Source organism: Puntigrus tetrazona, chromosome 20 (assembly GCF_018831695.1).
Source record: "Puntigrus tetrazona isolate hp1 chromosome 20, ASM1883169v1, whole genome shotgun sequence".
Classification (NCBI taxonomy): Eukaryota; Metazoa; Chordata; class Actinopteri; order Cypriniformes; family Cyprinidae; genus Puntigrus; species Puntigrus tetrazona.
In genome coordinates this window covers 11,823,436-11,842,246 of record NC_056718.1, presented here as the reverse complement: position 1 = coordinate 11,842,246, position 18,811 = coordinate 11,823,436, and the positions used below count along the sequence as shown (strand labels likewise).

Here is an 18,811-nt window from a genome sequence, read left to right as displayed (position 1 = left end):
ATTTGTGGAATGTCACCAGGTTTGTGTGTTAAGTAACGGGGTCTTCATTTGACATATTAGCGTTTGTGTGTGCATGTGAATTTGCAATGTTACATTGTTTTCTTTTTTATGACACAATTTCATTGGTAAATAATTTACATTAAAATAATTAATTTACAAACATTCATAATTTCATTGATACATTATCCAGAATAAAAAAATCTGTTTACTCAGAAGAAATAAAGTAATTTAAAATGACATGAGGACATTAATTTACAAAATTAGAATTAATACATTATTTCATTTACATTATATGCTCAAAAGCAGTCCTTTTTTTATTGAAAAATATTATTGAAGATAATTCAGATAATTTAGGCAGTTTATTGGTCATGATTAGTATAGATTAATTACTATTGGATGTAAATGTATGATTCTTCATGTAAATTAGATGTAAGTTAATCAATTAAATTAATAAATTAATAATTAATAATAATCATAATTATAAATCATAAATCATAAATTAAAGTTTTTTTAGCTTAAGGTTTTAGCATTGAATGTTTAATATTAAATTTTTATCATTTTGAAAACATTGTAGGGACATAGTTTTCTCAACATTATGAAACAAGTAGTAAAATGTAAAAAAAAAACGTTGGATGTCCAAGTGAGATGCGGAAAAAAGTTACACTTGCATTAAAGACAAAAAAAGAAAATTTTAGGTGTATATTTGATCTTTTTTATTATTATTATTTTAAAGATTCTATTTTAAAAGCTCAGCCACTGTTCATTTGGCTTTTGTCAGTATCTGTTTATTTCCACTATCCACTGTTCCACTATTTCCAATATCCACATGGATTTTGGACAATGGAAACAACAACAAACTTACGTGTGAGTAGAAACAAAGCCATAGCAACTGGTTGTTCTAAGAATATTTCCTCAGTGTTATCAACGGAGTGAAGGGATCAGCTGTAATGAAAATGACCTTTTAAACCACTAAGGGAAGGTGTTGAGTTGCACTTTTAATTTTAATGAGATGGATAGGGCTAACAGATTAACAAAAGAGCTGGAGAGATCACAGTCCTCATCGCTTCTTTGCAAGACACACTGAGCTCCCAGACGTTAATGGAATGAAAACGTCTACAAAATGCAAGTAAACATCCCCACTCAAACAGCAGCTGCGCCAACATGATTCTTAAGGTGGATAATGGGACCACACAGACATTGTGTGATCTGTGTTCCACTACTAATTTCACACTGGACATTATGTCCACACACGACGTAGAACATCCCTCTTAAGCAGCAGTTCACCAATAATCTCCTCAAAACATGATCTTCTCTGATCTCTGCTTAGTGCAACCATCTTAATAATTTGTGCACTGGAAGCATAAGGAAGCAATGGTACATTTCAATAATGTAATGTCAAATGGAGAAAATATGGTATACCTATTATGATTTAGAATGATACATTTTTTGAAAGCAGAGCCACTGAAGTTTATATTCAGTGCCTGAATTATGGGGGGTTTGGAAGGGCTCTGATTCCACTAATTAACACTTGAAACCCCCTAAGGAAGTCAAAACAGGTTTTATATGTTGGATTATATGTATTGGACAACAAATCTGCAAAATATAAGTAGTGCATGAACCTTAAAAATTACTGAGCGACATTGAATTTAAAAGTTAACTCTTCTGAAAGTTGTTGAATAATTCACACACTCTCTTTGTGTTTGTGTCGCTCTGGAACATTTGCAGGAATCGTTCTGAGGTTACACAGCACTGAGGAGTCACTTGCAGAAGGGACTGAGTTTGGCGCCGCACCAGCAAGACTGCAGTGTTATTACTATAAATAGCATGTTTGTTTGTTAACTTTCCAATGCTGGCAGGAAAAAAAATATCAAATTCCTGAATCACAAAGCAGCAGTGCCCTCATAACTAACTGTCTTGCTTACTGTAAGATCTCATTCACACAGTAAACAACTCATAATAGCAAGTGCTTTATGTCAGGAAGATTTTCTCCCTTACAATACTTTGATTAAAAACCAAGGTCAAGAAGTTTACCAAAAGTTGCTAAAGTTTTCCCCACACGATTTTATACCCAGCATGTTTGTGAGAATGGCATTTACAAGCCATAGATTCCCCAGAGACTTTTCTTTTTCATTCAAATTACATAAACTACACACAATTACCACAATAATTAATGTGATAAATGACCATAAACAAGACTTTTGAAACCACTTTGCGCTTTAAAATGTTCTTACATAAAGTAGCTTTTTGGATGATACTAAACTGACATCAAGACATTTAGGTTGTAGAAATCCTGTTTATGTTCATAGGGAAAAGGATCTTGAACAATTAGTTATAAACCTTTAGATAGACCTACTGTATGCTGCGTTATTTGTTGGTATATGCTTTTGTTGAAGAAATTCTTCAACAATCAGAGAATCGCAACAAGCAAATTACGGCAGAAGAACACTTTAGTCCCCATCCACTCCTGTGAAGCACTGCAAATGACATAGGCCTCATTCACAACCTCATTCACAATTTCCTACTTCAATAATATAGTCCACTGAATGATATAAATGCCATGTTATGATAGAAGATTTTTTTACCATTTTCAAATATTTAATGCTTCAAATCAAAGTTTGTAATATTGTGATTCACTTTGTGGTTTTTTGATTCGCTTCATGGCTTTTAACTCTTTTTTTATTGAATATAAATAGCAAAAACACTTCCGCAACTAAGGCTGCTGTAAAAGTGGGCAGGCACAGTTGCCCTCTATACACCTGAACATCAATACTGATATTCCACAATGTCCTCTTTCATAGAAACTATTAGGTATGTTATAGACAACAACACAACGCAATACTAAGGTATACTGTTAATAGGTCATCCTACCTGACTAATGGAAAAGGATTTCCAGTCACTCTGCATTCAAGGCGGATAGGGCTTCCTTCTGCCACCTCTTGGCTCTTCAGTTTCTGGGTGAAGTGTGGAGGACTCATGGGTCCATCTAGACTAACACCTCTGCCTTGATGTTCATCTGACCCAACATCGGCCTGAACCTGGGGCATACCCTCCTGCTGGGGCTCAGAGGAAGATGAAGAGGATGAAGGTGGCTGAGCCTGCAGCATGGCCAGCCGCTGGCTCCTTGGAGACAAGTAGCCACTGTCGGGTGAAGAAGAGTCTTCATCATTCTGCTGATCCACACGCGTGGAGCCTTTGAAGATGGACGAGAGCTCCTCAATGAAGGTAGCAGCTCGGCTGCAGAACTCAGTAGCTGAAGCAGCTCTTTCATTGAGCTCCAGGCCTCCGTGGACCAGCCGGGGACGGTCCTGCTTATACACCGGTGTGATGGATTTTTGGCAGACAAACTTTTCGGGTGATTCAGGCACAGCACAGGGCCTACTGAGCGGCATGCTCTGATTGGATGTGACTTTACCTGATGTGGCATCAGTTGACTGAGATGCTGAATCTTGGAGAGTGGGGTCTTTGGTTTCTGAGTAAAGAGGCAGGTGCTGTCTGGGAACGAGGGGTTCATCTTGGTCATTTGGGTCATCTGCGTCACTCATGGCTTCTCGAGCCAGGTCCAGGCTGAAGCTGATCTCGTCCTGGCTCAGGAAAGCAGAAAGTTCTGGAAAGTCCCCGTCCCCACTCTCTAACTCAGCCATTGAGTCCAAGTAAACCTCACCATCAAGAGGTGGCAACGAAAGCATGCCCCCATCCCCCTCCAAGGACACGCCCCCTTGAGGACACGCCTCCTTCATTAGCAGAGAGAGGGGGAGTGTGTCATTCCAGCTCCCGTCCTGCATCCTGTAAAACACAAATCACCAAAGAGAAAGATTTTTGATGACAATCAGAAATATCAGAATCATAGTCCTAGGGACAAGTAATTTCTGATATATATATATATATATATATATATATATATATATATATATATATATATATATATATATATATATATATATATCACATTCATGCACTTAAATTAGTGTAAACACTCACACCGGAGACTGATCATGGGCAGTTGTCGTATGATGACTCAGGCTGGCATACTTTGGGCACAGCTGTCCGGCATTAACAAAGGCTCGTCATGAGGCCCAACAAGGCATGACCGCCATTTAACACTCATGCTGACTTTATCTCTTGTATTGCCTTGTCTATCATCCACTCTTCACTGTCCCTACATCAGTCTATATCTATTTTTCCAGTGCCTACATGCTACCCTGGAGTAATGGTTGCTGAAAATTCAGCTTTGCCGAAACACAAATTAATTACAATTTAAAACATATTAAAATAGGAAGCTGTTATTTCTTTCTTCCTTTTTTTGCTGTACATTTGATCAAATGAATGCAGCCTGGGTGAGCAAGAAAGACTTATTTAAAAAAACAAACAAACAAGTCTTACAGACCACTTTTGAACAGTTTTGTATATAAATAAAAATAATGGCATTACTTATTTATATGTACATAATGTTTATGTAAACATAAATAAAACATTGTGTATATAAAACAGTACATTGTGTATGATGGTAGGATGTGTAGGTTTAAAAAACGGTTTCTTAATGCCATGCTTTATGACTGAAAACAGATTCAGCAAATATTTACTGAATGCAATGCCTGGTCTAAGTCCACTTTAAATTGAAATAAATAAGTATTTCATCCAACTTCCCAAATTCAGACCAATTATTTTTGGATATAATAAACACTGAAGGATGCATGCCGCCTTCCAGATGAAGGGATACTATAAGGCAGAACTTGCACAACAGGTAAACTTAAAAAGAGAGAGCTCATGAAACACAGCACATCCTGAACTTCACAAGTACAGATGTTGATGAATAGATGTAAATTAACGTTTTAGAACTTATAGATGTTTTAATTTATAAATGGCTTCATGACCCAATTTGTGGATTTGATTTTTGCGAAAAACACTTTTAAATCTGACAGTGAATGATGGTGCCCTCAGTAACCTGTGGAGAGGATCTTTCGCCATAATTCAGGGAAAGTGTTTGGTCTGACATACCGCACATTGGTGAAACATTAATATGAGACAGTCTCTGCAGCATAGCAAAACCCTTTAACCAACAGATCAGGTCTCTGAGAAAACACACCTCAGCTCTGAATACGTGCACAACTGGTAACTGGCTGGTGTGTGTGAACGCTCCATGCACATGTCTGAGACACATTAATGTGTCCCTGCTAACTTTATGACTACATTTCCACTGTAAACGTTTGTTTGCATACGTATATTTATTATTTATGGCCTATTAACTGATGTCACGCACTGCTATTCAATAACCATGTCTCCAGGCTTTGTTCACGCAATGTTTATGTAAAGTGACCAGGTGTTGTATGTAAAGGTGTGCAGGCATGTGTGTATTCGAAGGGACGTGACAGTGTGACTTTCTCCCGTCATGGCGTCCTGAAGGCCAGCTGTTGTTATTTTTAATCCTCAAGGGCTGCATTTCACAGCAGCAACCACCTCCCCACCAAGAGTCCTTTTTTTACACATCAGCACACACACACACACACACACGCTGCTTCTACATTATTCATGTGGAAATTATGGCCTCTTTATTCTGCATTGATGAATTATAGATAGTGGAATATGAATGTGACATGCCAAACAATTGTGAAAGCCAAGACCGACAGACTGACATGCTTGTTTTTTCCATCTCTGACGCACACAGTAGAATGCTGTTTACCAGAATTATTTGTAAAAGTGTAAAAGTATTAATCTGATGCTGGATGAAATTGAATGTAACAGTGAAATTAATGTAAAGCGGAAACCAAATACCTCAGATGATCAGTTCTGAATCTAAATATATCATTTACTTAAATGTATAGCTTTGAATAAGCTGAATGAAACAACTAACATGGAATCTTCTACTTGCAGATAAAAGCAAAAAGTCAATGATATTACGTATATAAAGGCAAGAAAACAGCCATTTACCTTAAGTCAGTTTATGCAAATATCCGTCCCCGTCAGAAGGTTCCAGTTTTTCTGAACTTTTCTATGCCAAGAAAATAGAAAAGATGTGTTTCTTTCTTCAGGGAGTTGTGAGTCTTATCTCCGTCCTATGTTTCTTTTGTCTTGTTTTGCCGAGTGCTCTGAGGTGAGCCGGTTAGAGTAGCTGCAGAGTGGCCTGCTGTCCCATCTGTCTCGGGCCCTGACCGCTTACTGAGCACCGCTAAATTTGGCCCCTAGCTCAGGTTACACAGCAAGAGAGAGAGAGACACAGTGAGTGAGGGAGAGAGCTCTGGGGTGTGTAGCATCCATGTGCCCACACCACATCAAAGACACACATACATCGTTTTCATATCCACAAAGGCATGTAAATGCATTTTGCAGACACACACTTGACTGTTAGTTTCAAAACAAGCCACTAAAGCACTGTCTGACAATTATACAAATATATAGGGCAGCTAACAAGCACCTACAGTGCAGGTAAGCAAGTAAACAACTGCTTTTTTAATTTATTTGCTTCGTTCTTTATTTAATTCCTTTACTTTGGTCAGATTAGCTTACAAATTGCATAGCAAAATTTGTCCAAGAAATAAAATATTCTTAGAGAATGGGACGATTTATTTCTTTGAACAATTCAGTTTTGACTTGTCAGAACCCGAAAATAGATTCTTGCGAAAGTTCTTCTTTTATAGTGGACACATTTGGTGTAAAGTACTCTTACATTTTAAGTAATATTCACTGTTGCAAATCCATTTAGGGATGTAGACATGTCACTTTCAAAACCAATGTGTGTCAGTCACCAAGACTCTTAAATTAACCTCATATCAATAGCTCAGTCCCTAAATAAACTGTTTTCCAATTAAGACACCCTGCTATTAACAGAGTACTTTATATAGGAATGAGGACACAACAAACTATAACGTCCTGCCACAAGTTTACAAGCTCAAAAGCTACATTGGTAGACTATTAACGCTGCTTACTGTCTATACTTGATGATATAGCAAGATCATTTTCTTTGGATTTGTGACACCGTGTCTGGATGACTAAGATGGAAATTCCAGTTCACCGGTAATATTTCTGGAGCTGTTAACTGTTGTATTAAGTCACTGAGTTCTCAAGAACTGCATGATCCTGATAGATAGATAGATAGATAGATAGATAGATAGATAGATAGATAGATAGATAGATAGATAGATAGATAGATAGATAGATAGATAGATAGATAGATTGATTGATTTTTATTTCATTTTATTTTAGGTGTCTCAGATCTTTAAAAATGAGAGGCACTTCACCGGTTTAAGAGAGGTGTTTGAAACGGACGGCAGATGTGGTCGTGAGTGGTGCAGTAGGAGTCTATTTCAGGACACTTATCGCATTCACTTCATAAACACCGACAGCACAGAGCTATTCCCGTTTCTCAACAATCAATGCCCTGATTACAGTTGAGCCTCAATGACAGGAACAAGAAGATCTATCACTCAAAGTGCCGTCACAGAACAAACATACAGACCACTGACTGCTTCAGAGCATTGCTTTACAATCTCAGTCAGTCACAGCAGTGAAAGATTATACTGGTAAGATTTTCTACACGTGACACTTCAGATTGGCAGAATACTGCATGCATTTTTTAAACTGTCAGTTCATTTTCAAATGTTACTGAACATCTCATTTTAAATAAATTAAATCATTTATAAAAATGCATGTATGTACACTATGACGGTATGTATGTATGTTGTATATATTAATACTCATGGAAATATTTAATTTGCAGTCTAACTGCATTCTGAGTAAACCTTGTACATACAGACCTTATCACGTAATAGGCCAACAATTTCTCCATTTCTAGTCAGGCCAATTAAAAAATAAATAAATAAAAAAGCAACTATGTGCTGTTGTTCTTGGAAAATGTATAAAGTAGGAAAGTGGTCACTGGTTTCTTTGCAATATGCTCATAAAGCCTATGAAACGGAATATGAAAACCTGTGATTAAGGCACATGCATTTAAAGCTAAAAACAACAAGAACGACAACAACTACAACATTAAATCCCCTGTCTCCCTCCCAGTCAGTTCAATGCAAAGCATGCTGGGAACTGGAGAACTGGCCCAGTTTTAGCTATATGCCAACAACGCAAAAATGGAACACTGTAGTGTTTTCCACTAATACCTCTGCCTTATAAACCTATTTTTAATTATAAATATATGATATAGGTAGAAAAAATATTACTTGCATAAAATTGTCATAATGAGTCATTGCCAGTTAAAAGTATTGAAAATATTGAAAGTATAGAAAATATTGTGTATTTAGGATATGCTGGCTTTGAAATTTGCCTTATCAACACAAAGGACTTTCCCATGTTATTTCATTCACTTGCCTTTTTTTGTTCCAGATGCTGGTCCTTCTTCCACATCACCACCATTTCCATTGCGCACACTGTTTGTTTTATGCATTTGTAACAAGTGTTTTAAAAGGTTTTGTTTTATTTATTTATTTAAAGGTATTCATGCAATTTATTTTCACTTATCGTAATTGGCAAGTTTCCTAATGGTCATTCTTGCCATCTAAAAGAAAACTCGTTTCGCGTTTTCTAAACGTATTTTGACCCATTTGCTGTTCCGTAGTCATCATTTCATTGGCGGTCAGACTCACGTTTCATTGGTCGCGCTGCCATACTCTGTCTTTATGGACATGAATGTGTGTACAGTACAAATGAGAATATATTAATATTTTTTTACATTCATTTCTCTGTACGTGTATAATTTAGAAGACGAGCTTGATTGTGGAGTTTATCACTTGTCGTCGTTTATCAGGTAAGCGCGTGAAGTCAAAATCAGGCTAATGTTGTGCGGCACGGGAGTAGTAGTAGTCACTCTATTTACGTTAACTATTTTTTTTTTTGTCATAAATGACTGTAGTGCATGAAAAGTTTCAGTTTACTATAGTCTGATCTGCGTTCATCATACCTGCTGTCACTCATCAGAGCAGTCTGTGATACTGGACCGATCAATGCTCTGTAAGGCTATGATACAAGTTATCAGTACTGATATCGTCTGTGCTAATGGACCTCTTTCCTTCTGCAGGGTTCAGCAATGCCTGCTTTTCACCAGGTTGGGGAGAAGCAGCTCCCCAACCCCATTCTGTACATGGCCTGGTCTCCTAACAGAGATCTGATCGCCCTGGCTAACACTTCGGGAGAGGTTGTGTGTTTTATAGGTCTACACATATCCTAACCTGTAGAATGGTCGTAGAGATTCATCAGACTATTCTCTACTCTGTCATTGCAGCTTCTCCTGCATCGGCTTGCCAACTTTCAGCGGGTGTGGAGTTTAATGCCCAATGAGAACACCGGTAAAGAGATCACATCGCTGGCCTGGAGACCTGATGGGAAAGGTAAACTTAAAGTTAATTTCCTTATCTGTACTGTAATTATTATTGTTTTTACATATTTATGTATTTATTTCTATCTAAGGTTTTATGATCTCTTGCAGAACCGATTTCATTGTCAAAAAACTGATGCTGCTGACTCTAATCATATTTGACAAACAAAAAGCTAGCTTTTAAACTATATTTAATGCCGTATCTATGTTGCATAAGTAAAATAAAATTTCAGCCGTACCCTGAGATATCTACCAAGATAATACTGACATGTCATATCACCGTTGCCTGCAGTCCTGGCCTTCAGTGTGGGAGACACAAAGCAGGTGGTGCTGTGTGATGCGGAGAAAGCAGAAATCCTGCACTTGTTTCCTGTTGAATACCCAGCATCCTGCATGCACTGGATGGAGGTGCAAGATGACAGCAGGTGGGAGTTTTTATATGAAGAGTATCCCTTTTCTTTTTCTACTGATGATTAGGTTTCATGATTTTTTTTGGTTTGTTTTTCTAGCACATTGTCCTCGTTCAGCGAGTCCGAGGATGAGTCCAGCCGTTTTCTTCCAAAGTTACCCTCTTTACCTAAGAGGTGAGACTCTTTGGCGCTTTGGTTTGTCTCCCAGACGAGCGAACGAGAAGCATTTGGGTCACTCTTTAGTTTTTATATTAGTAATTGTTTTTATTGCTTTTCCATTTTCCTTTGTGCTGTGTTTGCGTTCAGCTACAGCACCACATCAAAGATATTTAGGTAAGAGGACATTTTTTTCTGCTTTACATGCTGATTATTTGTCTTTTTATGTGTCATACTCTTTATGATTGGTCATCTGCATGCAGCATGCGTCGTTGTCTTTTCTGTTTGATTATAATAAAAAAAATGTCTTGCAGTGAAGAGAAATCAGATGAAGTCACAAACCTTTTAGGGGAAGTGAGGTCAGTGTTGTATTTGTGGACCTGCTTGGTTAAGCTTGATGCCTCTCTAAAGCTGTATTGTGTCTAATAACGTCATTAACGCGTGATGTATTTTTGCAGGCTCAATATCCTGGTGGTGGGAGGACCGTCTGGATTCGTGGAGCTGTATGCGTATGGCCTGTATAAGATTGCTACGCTGAGTGGAGTAAGATATACATTTTCATTTATAAAAATACAATCAAATGCTATAAATAAAGTTTTTGTACACTTTTATGCATCTCAGATCTCAGGGACGTGCCGTAGTCTTGGACTGTCTAGTGACCTCAAGTCCCTCTCTGTTATTACAGAGATTAGATCCACAGAAGACAACCCCGAGATACATTACATACAGGTAAGGTCTGAAAACACTAATAAACATTATTATCCCAGCATTGTCATTATTAGTACTGTGCTATATGGGTCATTGACAAATAAAATGCCCATAATAAAGAAATAAATGCTTTAAAACATGCCAATTTTTTTTTTATATACTTATGTGTTTATGCTGTTATTAACATTAGTTAACATATTAACTAACATGAACAAACAATGAAAAATGCATTTATTACATTATTTCTTAACTTTAGATCTGCATATATTTGTTCATTGTTTATGTTAGTGCACAGTGCAAACATAACTTGTGATTTTTAATAATGCATTAATAAATGTCGAAATGAACATTAACTAAGATTACCAAGTGCTTTAGAAGTAGTGTTAATTTTTAGTTTAAGTTTAGTTTAGTTATGTTGTTAACCAATGTTAATTATTGTACCTTATTTTTAAGCAATTTCTTAACATTTGACTGTGACTTAGATTTCACGAATCAAGTGTTTTGGTATTTTTTTTAATTCCCGTTATAATCTCAGGTAAAACTTTGAACTTCATGCCCCCAAATAACATCAAGATGATGGTTTAGTTACTGTCTCTTTTATTAATCGGATTATGTATTTCAGTCCACAAGTGCTTAAAAAAACAGCTAATGAAATCCAGCAAATTATATCAGTACTATAATTTTATGTAACTGTTATTTATTGAAGGTCGATGTCAAAGTAAACCGAAATACAAGCAGGCTGAGTCACACATCACCTTATGCAACCCGTATAAGGATGAATTCAATGTAGGGGTTGATATCATGGGTTGACTGTGACTGTTTTGCAGCTGGACACCGGTCTGCTGTCTTCATGTTTACCTGAGTTGACCAAAATGGCCCGCAAGTTTACACACATTTCCACACTGCTGCAGGTAAGTATCTTCACAAGCCTCTACTGATAGAAGCTGTAACCTTGTTTTTATTCATACATCTTTCGTTCTCCTCCTATGTTGTTTAGTATCTGCGTCTCTCTCTCACCTGCATGTGTGAGGCTTGGGAGGACATTCTTATGCAGATGGACCTCCGTCTCACTAAGTTTGTCCAGGTTAGAGTTCATCACAAGCAAGGCGATCACAAACAAGCCTATAAAAGACATCAAACAGGATGGCATTCATTAGAGCATTGAAATGCCTCACCCTGAAAATAAGTGCACCCTGCATAAAAGTGCTGGAGTGGACTGCGATCCATTGAAGCCATGATAAACATCTCTGTTTGGTATTTATTGGAGTTCTAAAAGACAGCTGATGGTTGAACTGCATTGTTTTTTACAGGAAAAGAACACAAGCACTCAGGTTCAGGATGAGTTTCTGGAGCTATTATTATGGGGCCATGCAAGGTACATATTTCATAAAGAATAGAGAAGAGCGCATAAGTACAGGAGAGTACATATTGTCATATTGCAGTGATATAAAGTATAAAAAGAATATGAAAATAATTTATATTTAAGATAAATGTCTCTTATATTTTAGAATAATATTTAATATTAAATGATTTCGTTTAAGTGTAATATGCATGTGTTTACTATAAATGGCCAGCAGGGGTCTCTATATGTTCTTAAATTTATAGTCAACTGAAGTCAGAATAAGAAAAATGCTTAGCACACCTAATAATGTGTTGTAGTTATTTATTAATATAATTAAACCAGATGATGACATATAATAGGCTATCTTTGTAGAATTGTATGTATTTTCAGATTTTTGAATCGAAAACTTGTCTTTCAGCCCTGAACTTCAGGCTCTTCTTATGAATCAACTCACAGTAAAGGTAAATCAACCTGCAATTAGGTTGAAAACGTAAGTAATCATGCAGTTATTGTCAACTTTATTCATTATTTGCATGTTTGCTCATGCAGGGCTTGAAGATGTTGGGTCAGTCCATTGATTCGTCTTATTCCAGCATCCAAAAACTTGTTATCAGTCACTTGCAGAGGTGCGTATCATTCATTAGTCCTTTAACCAGCACTAGATAGAGTATGTTAGAGAGCAGCATGTATTGAATGTTTGTTTTTTTCTCTGTGCACACAGTGGCTCTGAGGCGCTGCTGTATCATCTGAGCGAGGTCAAAGGAATGGCGCTCTGGAAACAGAAGTTTCAACCTCTCGGCCTGGATCCTGCAGCCATCGAGGGTATAAAACCGCCTATTTATAGACCAGTCTTATTCTAATCATTTATATACTCTATAGGATTTTACAATTTATATATTATAGGATTTATTCAAATTTTCAGGTTTTATTGAAATATTTTGAGTTTTTCATTTTAATTAAAGTTTGTTAATTTACTTATATATTTTTTTTTAATTAAATTTTTTTATATAGTTTTAGTTACTAATAGACAACTCCTGAGCTCAGATTGCCTTAATATCCAGTTGACTTTCAAAATAATTACAATTTAACATAAACGTATAAGTACAGATATAATTATATAGTTATAATTTTATAAGTCTTTTCTGTAACTAAAAACAAGTGTTTTGGTAAGTAGAATGAAATGTTTATACATTTTTTGTTTATGGTTTAGATGCCATTGTAGCCGTGGGCTCTTTTACCCTGAAGGCCAGTGAACTTTTGCAGTGAGTTTAATCTTATTCTACCCACTTTTCTGTTCTCTATATGTCATTATTAAACTCTCAAACGATTGTCTTTATTCCAGAGTTATAGACAAAAGTATGAAGAACTTCAAAGCCTTTTTCAGATGGCTGTATGTTGGTAAGCTCCAGTTTTTGTGTGAGCTGTAGCTTTAAGATATATTTAGTCAAAAACTATTTCTAAAACCTAGGGTGCTGTCTTGCTGCAACTAATATTTCATCAATAAATCAGCATTCTTGTTTTAGCCATAATGTATTTTTCTGCTTTGCTGCATGGAATGTTATGGAATGCGGTGGCTGTTATTAGCTTGTATCAGCTTGCGTATCAGGAGTGTGCCTATAATGCCTTTAAGTGCTGCCTCATTAGGTTTTGAAACAGACTAATAGTCTGTGTTGTAACAGTTTTTGCTTTTTACAGCAATGCTTCGAATGTCAGAAGATCACGTTCCTCCTGAGCTTAACAAGGTGAGAAATGGGAAATGAATCAAGTGAAAATTTGTAATATATAATATTTTAAGATATCTGCTATAAAAACAAAATGCAGCAAGTGTGAACATGTGTTTTAGATGACTCAGAAGGATCTGGCTTTTGTGGCTGACTTTCTGTCTGAGCATTTCAGTGCTGTGAGTGAAAAAGAAATGATTATTTTGGCATTCAAATATTTTTTGTGTGAAGGCCATATATAATTTTTCCCTCTATTTCAGAATGAGGAGCTGTTTGATCGGAAAGGGAAGTATTTCAATGTTGAGCGCGTCGGACAGGTAAGGACCTTCATACACATTCTGAGGAGAGTTCTAGACATTGGGTTTTTACATACTTGGTCTGTTTTTTTTGCAGTACTTGAAGGATGAAGATGAAGACTTGGTATCTCCACCCAACATGGAGGGCAACCAGTGGGTGACCTTTGTAAAGCAGAGCACTTGCCTGAAAGGTAAAATTACACCTTCTTCCATTATTAAATCACAAGGCTGCTAATGTTTAAAAAATCTAAAATTGAACATGAAAGATTAATTACTTACATGTTTGATTTGTTGCAGACAGTCCATTACTCTTTCCCACTTACCCACAGAAGTCTCTGCACTTTGTCAAGAGAATGATGGAGGGGTCCATTGATTTGTGCTTACAGAAACCGGCCGTGAGTCTCTAAAACACACAAGCATAGAATAGGACACAAACAAGGATGGGTTAGACACAACTTTACTACAACAGTTGTTCTGCTTAGAAACCTCATCATTTTATTACAGTCAACAAGAACAGCTGTGAAAAACACACGCTGTAATATGAGGTCATGTTTTCTATTTCACAAAATTGACGTCCAACCCGGTCTCTTTTTTTTTAGAAGATGCTAACTTCTCTTCTCACATACAAACTCCATCCATAAATGGTCTCCAGCTCCTATACATTAAGCATTAACTACATTATCTGGATTGTTTCGCCTTTCTTGCTGACCATTCTTTCCCTGAGCACTAATGCGTCTGACTCCTAATAATACTGTGTGTGTTTTTCAGGAGGTGATTGGCCATTCAGTAAAACAAGCTGTGTGTTTGCCACTGTACACTGTCCCTGAGAGGTATTCCTTATTCTTCATTCTTTCTGTGATTTATCAAACTAAGTCCAAACATTTAATAGTATCACAGAAAATATGATTCCTGTGCTTTGTTTTGTGATAGCTCTGAAAATACACCGAGATTGTTTGAGCTGCCTTCATTGTAAGTGCACCAACTGTATACCAATAATAAGACTGAGAATGCTGTTTTGTAAATCTGAGGTTATGAAGCTAGTCAGTGGTATCCATAAAGCGAAAACAATACGCTGATGATAAGATTGTGTTTTAATGCAGGTGGAATGATAAGAAGGCTGGTATGCATTATGTAGTGTTCTGCATGCCTGAGATCTCGCCCTCTAAAATCTATATTTTGAGGAGAGCAACAGACCCCAACAGGTACACATACCCCTTCTATTCTGTTCTCAAATCAAAAACTAGTTGAATCGGTCTAATGAATCTTTTGCTAATTATGATTTATCATGGATTGATCGTTCATTTAAAGAAAATATCACATCAGTGAATTGATCCAGCAAAAATTCTTTAGAGGTTTCTGACAGTTTAAACCGTATCATCGTGAGAGCTTTTCTGCATGAAGCGCTGAATTTTTGCATGCGTGCGTTTCAGGTCTGTCCCTAACGGTCTGGTAGCCTTAAACCTCAACACTCCTCTCAATTCTAGCATAGATGATGAAACGCCTGCACCAGCTTCTGCGTGAGTTCATCTATGGCATTAAAAAGCAGCATCTTATAAAATATATTGCCATTATTTAATCTTACATGCGCGAATGACTAAATAAAATTGTTTATTAGTGACAGTTCGTACGGTTGCCTTGATGCCCGTTTTTATGATGACGAGACATTGACGGTGGTATTGCGAAGTCTGGATGATGACGAGAATAAGATGCGTGTCCTCGCTCAGCTTCATCTAAACTCTGCTTTGAGCTGGGATGAAGAGTTCACCTGGGACCTTACGCTCAGGTACAGCACATTCGTTGATTCATACCAGAAACGTTTTCATTAAATAGTTCCTGTAAGAACAAGAAGTGAACTGTAAGTTACTGTGTTACACGTTATATTGGTGCAGCAGTTCCAGCAGTACAATAGATTGCAATGCAGTTAAGCTTAGCTTTGACATTAAATGACATTTCCTGTCAAATGTCCTGAATTAGCACTCTCTTGATGTGTTGTTTTTGTTGTGGTGTGTGTCAGGCTGGAGCAGCAGACTGAAGGGATCCCGGTCCAGGGTTTGACCTGGGGAAACCAGAGCAGAGAGATGGACAACATCAAGGCACAGTTTGTGGCAGTTAATGGGATCCGCAAAGTGGCCTGCGTGGTAAGACTCTATTTTAGCCATTTAGGAGAATGGTTTACATTGAAATTGACCGATATATGTGTCACAAGTGTCCATTTTTGTTGTTTGAATTAACTTCTTAGCAATGCATGTTGTTAATCAGTTTTAATATATTTACAGTAGGAAAAATATCTTTATCGTTACTTAATATCCTAATCATTTTTGGCTATTGCTAAAAATATACCCCAGCAACTTAAGTGGTTTTGTGCTTCAGGGTCACATATGAATGCATAAAAACATAAACATAGATAATTATTATTAAAAAACGGTTTAATTTTCAAAAATGAATGTAATATTACTCTCATTAATGTGCATTAATTTTCATTCAGCTCAGTGCCAATCTGAGACATGTACGTGTGTTTGAGATGGATGCAGAGGAGGAAGAGGAGGAGGAAGAGCGTGCTGATGAGTCACAGGAAATGAGCTCGGACCAGGACAGACTCGAGGACACAATGACTAATCAGAGTGATGCTGGTGAAGATGGAGCAGGAGGAGCCGAGGAGGCTCAGGTGGCAGGTCAAGGCTCAGGAGATGTCTTGAATGAGACTGCAGGATCAGACACACTTTGAACTCTGACCTGAGATCCAACACGTTATCCACAACTGAACTATGGACTCCTCTGTTAATCCTGGTCTTGTCCTTTTTGTATTAAAAATATTTTGTGATAAAGATGATCTAATGAACATTTCACAGCCTGATTTGTAAATAAATGGATTCACTGTGTGCTAATCTTGAGTTTTATCAATCAATGCACTATTCACAGTCCACCGTGATTAATTAATCCCATTAGTGAAAGTTTCATAACACTTGAGTGAGTTGTTCAGCTAGTCATGTGACCTCTGACAGAGTGCAACAGTCAGGTTATAGTCATAAAAAAAAAAAAACATTTTCACCAAAGGGGTTATCAATTGATTCTGCATGCTTCTGATGAAGCCATCAGCCAGCATTTGTAGGCTTATTCTTAAGTAAGAAGAATAAGCCTACAAATGACATGGTGAAAACGACATTACCCATGATTCACAAATCAGGGAATCATTACAAGGTGCCAAAAAAACGTTTTAGTGCCCACCCACCTCCATGATCAATGTGAATATTGTAGATTTAGTTTCTACTAACTGTCATGGGATTGTCTTTACCTTATTTAAACCAATACATACAATTCTTTTAGTTTGATTTGATTTTGCTTGAATTAGGAGTTCGTAATGTGGTTCACCTCATAGCTGGTAGGGTGGTTCATGGCTTAAAACTATAAGAAAAATACCTCTGGAACCAAGGTTGCTGAAAAACTGTTGCACTCTTAGAATATTGAAATGACTTGAGTGATTTATTTTTTTCTAATATACTGGGGGTTAGCGGGCAGTTTGTGACCCTCGGGTCTGGGAAGGTCGAAAATCCTGCCCTAGTGCATTAACAACCTCTAAGTCTTTCTTTCTTGCTCACCTGAAAATAAAAAGTTCAGTCACTTCAACTCATGAGTATGATGGAGCAAACGTTTTAAGGTCCTAATCCAAATTTATCCCTATGGGCAAAACGGTAAATCCTAATGTGCAGTCCCTCTGGCTGATGGCATTTTTCTGCAAATGGTATCCTTGGATGGGCTTAGAAGAAGTACGTTGCATGTTCAAATAAGGCCAAAAATAGAAAACTAAATCAATGAAAAAAAAATAATCCTAATAATCCTAAACACCAAGACACATTCTCTGAAAAAAACGAGAGAATGTATCAGAGAGGAACAAAAATCTAAAGATGTTAAAGTACTTCAGCGTGCACCCCAACACAGCCAATGCAAATATTAGATGCAAACTTTGAACATGCAAAGATGTAGTTGTTCAGCCTATACCTTATACGGTGTGTTCAGGTACTGTTTTAATCAACTTCATCAAAAACTAAAATATATATTTGGGGGCCCTAAGCTTTAAGCATACTCCTTAGATTTTGTTAGCTCTTTAATCTGTACAAAATTATCACAAACTTTGTAACCTGTTTTAGTCTTTTTTTTTTTTTTCAATGTTCCGATTAAGGGTCTGTAGTGGTTTAATATTCAGTTGCCCCCAGCCCTAGTTTTGTTTTCAAAACTTCATTTAGTTCATGGACACTACTAGTTTCTTTAAATAAAGAAATATATTTTTTTATTTGTCATTATAAAATTTGGTTTAGACAAATATCATGGATTCCCAAAGACTGTGAACAGGTCTCGAGGGGTGAATTAAAATAGGAAATATACTGCATGGATTTTATTTTTTATTTACTAAATTTAATTCCTGTTTTTATTTCATTTTCAAGTCATCTTAAAATTAGAGTGATTCTCTGCGAGGCCTAGAGAATCACCAGCAGCTGGTGGACAGTAACTAAGTACATTTACTTGAATAACGTACTTAAACTTTTGGAGTATCTGTATTTTATTTAATTTTTTTTTCTATATTACTTTAACTTCACTACATTTAAAAGACATATTGTACTTTTCACTCCTCTACATTAATATCAAGGCCCTCGAAGTAAAATAGTCATTATAGCAGCAGCTTTGAAGGTCAGCTGATTTATTTAGTTATTTTTTCTAAAACATGACTTCAGTTCATCAGTAATCACTGCTGTAGTATTAAATAAAGTGCTTTCCCAGCATTTTGTTAAACATAGACCAGCTGCAAATATGAATTTTATTTACAATTCAATAAAAAGAAGATATTATTTTGTTATATACTATGCATG

At 36.7% G+C, this 18,811-nt stretch overlaps 2 protein-coding genes and 1 long non-coding RNA gene across 9 annotated transcripts in view; 1 reads left to right on the top strand and 2 right to left on the bottom strand.

The window, feature by feature from the left end:
* Positions 1-9,294, bottom strand: part of palld (palladin, cytoskeletal associated protein) — a 74,964-nt gene extending 65,670 nt beyond the window's left edge. For 3 of the 6 annotated variants that reach the window (XM_043219010.1, XM_043219014.1, XM_043219015.1), the window contains exons 1-3: positions 9,171-9,294; positions 5,926-6,176; positions 2,869-3,783 (exon numbers count right to left, since the gene is read on the bottom strand). In XM_043219010.1, coding sequence (XP_043074945.1) covers positions 2,869-3,782 — 914 coding nt within the window. In that variant the 5' untranslated portion in view covers position 3,783; positions 5,926-6,176; positions 9,171-9,294. Of the gene's footprint in view, positions 1-2,868; positions 3,784-5,925; positions 6,177-9,170 lie in introns of those variants that run through there. The other 3 variants (XM_043219012.1, XM_043219011.1, XM_043219013.1) reach the window with 2 other exon arrangements.
* On the top strand, positions 8,555-17,986 carry anapc4 (anaphase promoting complex subunit 4). 2 transcript variants are annotated; one of them, XM_043219021.1, is made up of 29 exons: positions 8,555-8,749; positions 9,020-9,136; positions 9,224-9,329; positions 9,609-9,741; positions 9,826-9,900; positions 10,039-10,059; positions 10,197-10,241; positions 10,341-10,425; positions 10,504-10,611; positions 11,418-11,501; positions 11,588-11,674; positions 11,901-11,965; positions 12,351-12,393; positions 12,482-12,558; positions 12,654-12,754; positions 13,143-13,194; positions 13,275-13,330; positions 13,628-13,674; positions 13,776-13,832; positions 13,914-13,970; positions 14,047-14,140; positions 14,247-14,344; positions 14,718-14,779; positions 14,880-14,918; positions 15,050-15,151; positions 15,380-15,466; positions 15,565-15,732; positions 15,964-16,087; positions 16,435-17,986. In XM_043219021.1, exons 2-29 carry the CDS (start codon positions 9,029-9,031, stop codon positions 16,672-16,674), a joined length of 2,421 nt encoding a protein of 806 aa, XP_043074956.1. In that variant the 5' UTR covers positions 8,555-8,749; positions 9,020-9,028; the 3' UTR covers positions 16,675-17,986. The 2 variants fall into 2 exon arrangements, with proteins under 2 accessions (XP_043074956.1, XP_043074955.1); XM_043219020.1 differs by having other exon boundaries at positions 10,033-10,059; positions 16,435-17,799.
* Positions 11,171-15,719, bottom strand: LOC122324525. The gene is made up of 4 exons (XR_006247191.1): positions 15,578-15,719; positions 14,229-14,352; positions 14,027-14,133; positions 11,171-11,712 (listed from the first exon to the last, which is right to left on the bottom strand). It is a non-coding gene; the product is annotated as an uncharacterized LOC122324525 (long non-coding RNA).
* Positions 17,987-18,811: the final 825 nt, after the last annotated feature.